This window comes from Staurois parvus, unplaced genomic scaffold (genome assembly GCF_062004578.1).
Source record: "Staurois parvus isolate SC_StPar_1 unplaced genomic scaffold, SC_StPar_1.0 ptg000320l, whole genome shotgun sequence".
NCBI classification, from domain to species: Eukaryota; Metazoa; Chordata; class Amphibia; order Anura; family Ranidae; genus Staurois; species Staurois parvus.
The window spans coordinates 1,273,292-1,280,758 of NW_028318116.1; the positions used below are offsets into that span (position 1 = coordinate 1,273,292).

At 42.6% G+C, this 7,467-nt stretch overlaps 1 protein-coding gene across 1 annotated transcript; it reads left to right on the top strand.

The window, feature by feature from the left end:
- The first annotated feature begins 4,089 nt into the window (after nt 1–4,089).
- On the top strand, nt 4,090–5,650 carry LOC149457467 (apelin receptor B-like). Its single transcript, XM_089683648.1, has one exon. It carries the CDS (start codon nt 4,186–4,188, stop codon nt 5,356–5,358), a length of 1,173 nt encoding a protein of 390 aa, XP_089539774.1. The 5' UTR covers nt 4,090–4,185; the 3' UTR covers nt 5,359–5,650.
- The last annotated feature ends 1,817 nt before the right edge of the window (nt 5,651–7,467 follow it).

Below are 7,467 nucleotides of genomic sequence, written 5' to 3' on the forward strand. Positions count from 1 at the left end.
AGCCCCTTCTTTTTCTGTTCTTTTTCTGAATGGTCACTCAGTGATCAGTACTGATCACTGAATTTGTCTATTCATAACTGAGCAGGGGCACACTGGACCAGGGGCAGGGTGGCAATTGCCCCGGGCCGCTCTGATGCCACTGTAGGGGGGCCCCAGGAGGCCTGACTGTTTCTCCCCAGTGGCTGCAGGGCTCTGAGCTGAGAGAATCTCTCACATAACCAAAGCCAGCACTGGCTGACTCCTTCCTTCCTTCCTTCCTTCCTTCCTCTCTCCTCTTAATATGCTTGTGCACATTTATTTATAAGGCTAGCCACTTCAATTTCAATTCGTCTATGAACAGGCTGGTTGCAATGAAGCTCCAAGGGAAAGGTGCCCGGGCTGTTCAGTTTAAAATGCCTGGGACGATTTTTTCCCAGTCCAGGCCTGGCACTAGGACGAGGTGAGGGCAAATCTTCTGAAACATCTGGTTCATGGACTACAAAGGCAGGCTATAGATTATACATCTTTCTTTCCTTCCTTCATGGGTGGAAGGAAAGGCAAGTGCTTAATTTCCCCATCAACACAGTCAGTGTTGATGGGGCAATCTCTCCCGCAGCACTATTGTGTTCTGCTGACGGGGAGCTTTCCCCGCCAGCAGACCACAATGATTATTGTTGCCGGCTATAGCCAGTGGCACTAATCGTTCAGGAAGAACCTGACAGACTGATTGTATGCAAGTTGATCAATAGATTGACTTGTGTACAACCAGGGTGCCCATATATGGATCGAAATTCGTCCGGTGCCTGCTGAAATGTATGGCCTGTTTAAAGTTGGACCTGTGTGCTTAACAAAAAAAATCTCACAATAAATGGCAAAGATGGACAAATCTTCCATGGACACTACTGTATTCTGAAAGCCGGCTCCAGTGGGCGCTGTCAAACAGTGACTGCACTTGATTGTCTGCAGTCACTGTTTCACCGAGAAATATCCACTCCCTCAATCTCCTGATCAAACGATATTGGGCGATAGGAGCTGACAGGGCCACCCACTGCTCACATTTCTTTCAGTGTATGGCCAACTTAAGACCAGATACCTTCCTACTTTAAAAATCGCTGCTTATTAGTAGTTGAAAAATTTACTTTTAAAGAAAAATGTTTGATAACATATTTACCTTATCCCATCTTTCATGTTGGAGGGCGAGGCATCCCTTCTGGCAAGTATCACATCAGCTTCCTAAATCTTGTGAGTAGACACTAACGTCAAGTGCAAGAGCATCTTTTCTTAAAATTTGACCTGTTTTGTCCTGCTTTGTATTCCACAGGTTCTCATCAGAAATTGGGAGCACAGTGACTTAGTAGTTAGCCCTTCTGCCTTGAAGCACGGGGGTCCTCAAATGGAATCCAGTTCAGGACACTATCTGCATGGAGGTTGCATATTCTCCCTATGCTTGTGTGTATCTTCTCTGTGTACTCTGGGTACATACTGGTAGGTTAATTGGTCCTTGTCTAAACTGGCCTTTATATGTGTGTACATCTGAGGTAGGGACCTTAAGCCGGCCATAGATGGATCAACGGAACTTGCTGAATTTCTATCTGTCTATGGGCAGGCTGGTTGTACTGTAGTCAATTCATCAACTGACTTCAGCACAAACAGCCTGTCAGGTTTTTATTGCCTTATGTCTGCCAGTGGCTATAGCCACCAGTAGTGATCATTGTATTCTGCCAGTGTGGAAGGCTCCCTGTCAGCAGAACACAGTAGCGCTGGGGGAGGGTTTGCCCCACCAACATGGATTGTGTTGAAGGGGAAGTTGAGCAATTTTCTTTCCTTCAACTAAATTCCATAAGAGCAGGGACTGATGTGAATGTATAGTATGTAAAGCACTGCATTAATAGCTGTAATCAGAAATTGCTTAGGCATGGAAGATGGAGGTAAAGTAAACACCCTGTTGTTGGGAGTAAGTAGTGCCACTGTTGGATGGAACTGTGCATCTTTACTTCTTTCCTTTGAATTTTGTGTTTTGTCTGAAGGTATAAAGAGCAGTCCACCTTAATATTATATTTTAAGGTTAAGTCCACCAAAAAAAGTGTTATTGCAGTTGAAGATGGAGCCTGGTAGTCAGATTCAGTCCTCTGTATTCAGTGGTTAGGCCCAGACCAAGCTCCCCCCTCCATAATTTCCGAATCTGTTCCTGTCCACCTGGGAGTTTAGGTGTTCCTGACCACCTTTGTGTGTTTTAGCTTCTATCATTATCCATAATATAAGTAGAAAATAGAGAACGTAAGGTGGGAGCTCCTTATAGTGGACACACTGGTGAGTAGAGATGTGTAGGATGGAAAAATTCATTTAGTTTTGGTTTCATCCATTAAGAAAATAATTTTGTTTTGTCATAATGATTGTTAGAATGTTTCATTTTCAGAATTTTTTCGTTGTTTTGGGAGAATATATATTTGTTGTTTCAAATCGATTTGTATTTTTGGAAGTTCTGTTATTCTTTTTTTATTTTGGAAGATTGGCTGTATTCGTTTTAATGGTAATTTTTTATTTCGGGAAATTACTTTGCACTCTGAGTCATCCCTGCTTGTCCAACCCACAAAGAAAAATGGAATGAACTGAATAGACAATATCAACTGGAGTCACATGCATCTGAAAGTAACAAAGGGAGCAAAATTAATTTCAGATTAATTTGTTATGTTATGATTTGGAGATTTTGATGGATCCGCCTGTATCCAATCCAAACACAATAGGTAGAAATCCTCATATATACCTTACTGTATTTATTGAAATGTTTCTATTTCATATGTAGTACATTTTTATAATATTGAAAAATGTTAATGCAAAAAAGAAACGCCTGATTATTAGAATGTTCACGCTACGCTCACTAGAATAAGAACTTATGGATCAGAATCAGTTCAAATCATTTGTTTTGTCAATGTGTTATTTTGGATGCTTCAAAAATTAATAAAAGGACCAAACTTTCCCATCATGTCATCCGAATGAAACAAATTAATTTGTTGTTTTTGTTATAATTTATTTCGGATTAGTTGAAACTCGTTACTACTTGATACATCTGAATCTCTAAATCACAAAAAACTTGCCCAATTTTCCATTTCTAATAAAATGAATTGCACATGTCTACAGGTGACATCTCACCAATAGAGTCCCCAAGAGTTAGGTAGCCCATACATTGATCATTTTATTTCATTCAATTAGCAGATTGAATGAAAAAAAATGATTTGATTCATTCATGCTCATACTAGAGGTGAAGGGTGGAATCACTTCTGCTAAGCTATTGTATTTTGTCATTGGGGAGTCTTCCCTGCCGTCAGAATACAATGATTAATGCTGCTGGCTATAGCAGTTCGGTGCGACGCAATTTTGCAAAAGGGTCAAGGACTTTTTTTGAGCGATTCTCGTGCGTTGGGCAGTCCATTATCCATTTTTTACAATGGGAAGCCGTACGCTTGAGAATCGCTCAAAAGTCCCTAACCCTTTTGCAAAAACACGACTCATGGGAGTGAGGATAATACACAGAAGCATGTGCGCACTTCATCACACCTGCGTGATATGAACAGAGCCTTAGGTGTTTGCCTTGTTAGATGTTAAATATCCAGCACTCAACAAACAATGCAAATATCACCATTAGGTGAACTTATCTTTTAAGATCACATTATGATTGTGAAAAAAATATTAATTAGGTTCATCTTTTTAATGGATTGTTTCTAAATGTATTGTTTTTCTGTACATTTTAGAACATTGACAATGGTTGCAGTGAATGTGTTTTTGTGTATTGGTCATTTGTATGTGTTTAGACAGAGGCTCCGCGTGTGCCTCTTTTGTTAGCTGCTAGACTCAGGGGACAAGATGGTCAGAGGAGCAATCGTGCAGATTATTATGTCATGCTATGCTGTTTATAGAATGGAAGTGCAGTATCCACAGATGACTTGTGAGCTCCCTTCACAGGATGTCTGCTATGGGCCAGTCTGCCTCCCTCCCCTTTTTCTCATCTCCAGGCTATAATCAGGGGGGGTGATAATTGAGTTACCATATCACATAGCAAAACAGCACACACAAGCAAAAGGCATCCCTGGAAGAGTTAAATGTTCTTTGCAGTCTTGGAAGAGGAGGGGGTGTCCAGGGAGGAGAGGGCTATAAAGTAGCTTGTTGGGTCTTATAAGGAGTAAAATTGCAGACAGAGAACAGACAGTGATGAGCACCTCACCAGAGATGGATGAGGGGACTGACAACTCAACCCTCTTCCAGGGAATGCCGGACAACCTAACCCTCTTTCCTGGAATGCTCGACTGCGAGTATGATGAGTGGGAGCCATCAGTTGGACTTATACCCACCACTTACTTCCTCATCTTTTTTTTGGGCATCACTGGCAATGGTCTGGTGCTGTGGGCCAGCCACCACCGCAGGGAACGTCAACGAGCGGCAGACACTTTCATAGTCCAGCTGGCAATTGCTGACCTGGCTTTTGTGGTGACCCTACCACTGTGGGCTGTCTACGTATCCCTAGGATATCACTGGCCCTTTGGCAAAGTGGCCTGCAAAGTCAGCGGATACATGGTGCTTCTCAACATGTACGCCAGCGCCTTCTGCTTAACAGGACTGAGTCTGGACCGGTACATAGTTATTGTGCTATCCCCAGGACCAGGGCACTCACGGTCTCCACTCTCCAGCCCAATGGCCATTGCAATTACTTGGGCAAGTGCAGGTCTGCTGGCTCTTCCTGCCATTATCTTCCGGAACACTGGACAAACAGATGAGCTCTTTGACAACAGGACATTGTGCTATATGGACTACTCGGCAGTTGACAGTAGTGGGCAAACTCACCTTTGGGAAGCTGGCTTGGGATTTTCCTCAACGTTGTTGGCCTTTGTGGCGCCATTTTGTGTCATCCTCTTCTGCTATGTGGGCATTGGCCGCCGGGTTTCTGGCCACTTCCACCTGCCTCTAGTTGCAAGCAGGAAAAGGAGGCTGTTGGCCATAATGGTTGGGCTTGTGGTCACCTTTGGGGCATGCTGGGCCCCATTTCACCTGGTTAAGAGCATCTACGTCCTGATGAATGCAGAGGTTTTACCACTGAGTTGCAGTCTGCATGTCTTCCTCAATAATCTGCATCCCTATGCCACCTGCTTAGGGTATGCCAACAGCTGCCTAAACCCCGTCCTGTATGCTTTTCTGGATCCCAGGTTCAGAGGACACTGTCGCCGGGTGTTGGGGTGTGGAGTTCTCCTGAGCGGTACAGAAGGAGAAACCGAGCAGAAGGGCAAAAAAACTCATGTTGGCAGCTCTTCTGGAGATGGTGCAGAAGTGGGGGGTAAGCCCATTAAGGTTTCCACAGAGGAGGAGGACATTGATGGAATGAAACACTAGACACTGGGGTAACAAGTCGTAAAACATTTTCATTTATTTTTGTTCTGCTGTATTTCTGGATGTTGCTTTTCCAAACAATTCCATCTTAGGGGTGCAGTGTTTTTATGTTTGGTTTCACAACCCCAAATGGAAGTTACCTAATTTGCAATTTGAGAACATTGGAGGACTTCAGGGTTAAAAAACTGTTTCTCTAAAAGACTAGAGCACTTACAGACTCATGGGGTTTGGGGACACAGAGGTTTTGTTGTTTGTTTTTGTATATACTTTTATAATAAAAAATTTTGAGAATTAATGAGAGGTTGCACTGAAGTAAAGTGGAATGACAGCTAACGAATGGGTGTAAGTTACAGCTTATATAGATAGGCAAGTTGTATTGCGGTTGACCTGTGTATTCCTCAATGTGTGGATGACAGTTTGGAGGCTGCATTTGACCTGCCTTGCTTTGTATTGCTTTGGAAAAAGGTCATACTGAGCTGTGCTTGCAGTGATGGCATAGTGGATTAGAAAAAGGTCAGCAATGAATTCCCTTGTATATTTCTCATGACGGATCTCCTTTTAAAGCTTGATATTTCAGTAATAAAGGAAATCTGTCAATAAGGAATCACAATAAGGGCTCCCATTGCTGGCCCCTTTCTTCTGAAAATGATTTCTGCCTGGCTTTAAGCACTGAAATTACTGACACAAAACAAAAATAAATTGGCTTCTTGCTTTTTCTGTTCAGAAAAACTGTAGAAGGCAACTAGCATCTTCAGAAGAATACCAATAGATGCAGCCTCAATATTTTTCTCTTGTGTACTTTATTGGAAATCAGTACTAAGCATCTATGGAACCAAAGAGCTGACCTTTATTTCTGAAACTTCTAGTCCACTGACTGTCATGCTGATCCACTGGCTTTATTGATTTGTGAGTCAATGCCCCATAATGAGTACACAGATTAGGAGTTATGGTCTACAGCTTGACTTTCCTGATCTGGGTCAGAGTCTCAAGAACTACTGAATCTAGAGACAGCCATGCATAGCGGTAAAAAACTTTGAGCTTTTGCAACCACTTTAAATCTCCACCAGGGTGTTCATACCTCTCCAAAACTGGACACATATAGATTTCCTTTGCTCAGCCTGCAGGTTCAGTGAAAAAAATCTAACAGATTTCTCCATCCATTTTAAAGCTGGCCATGCATGGTTCAGTTTTTTTTGTTCAGCCAGCGGGCTGAAAGAAAAAACTGAACTGATTTCCCCCTTCCCTACATTTGATGGGGATGGGAGAATCTTCCCCGCTGTGTCATTGTATTCTGACAGTGGGACTCTCCCACTGTTGGACGGCACTGATCAGAACTGCAGGCTGATTGACTGCATGCACTGATAGATCGACTTCTCATGCATGGGATTGGCCATAGATGAATCAAAATTAACAGCATGGAAAAACATGCAAACTTTCATTTTAACATTCCTTTCAGAAAGAAGGTTTGTACCTCATATCATTTTTAAGTACGGGATAACATCACAATCTGTACTATCTCTCAATTAGAATGACCAAATCTATGTAATATGAAGGCCTATGACCCTTTGGTAGATTTAAAGGAGACCGTTCAATCAGGTTATAATGTTAGGACTGCTTTAGACAAACAATACAGTTCAAATTAATCATCCAGATGATTGATCTCTTATTGTGGCTGGTTTCCCAAGTAAAACAAACTTAATCATACACACAACACATGCATATTATTTTGTATTATAATCCTTTTAAAGCTAAACTCTGGGCACAGAAACTTTCATTTAAATCCCAACTCCAGGATATAGGCAAAATCTACCTTGTTGAGGTGGCCCCACTGCAATAATTAAATGCTTGGCAAATTTAGAAAGAAGATGAAGAGGCTCTTGGAGGCCATTGGCTCTTGTTGCTGTCAATCAAATTCAGTGACAAGGGAGCAGGGGGCAGGGTTGAGCTGCGCTGTCTGTGTCTATAGACGCAAGCATCACGGCTTGGGATCAAGGCCACAGAAGTGTCCCATAGCAAGCAGCTTTCTATGGGGGCAGTCACTGAAGAGGAGCCAGGAGCACAGGCGGGGGACCTGAGAAGAGGAGGATCCAGGCTGCTCTGTGCAAAACCACT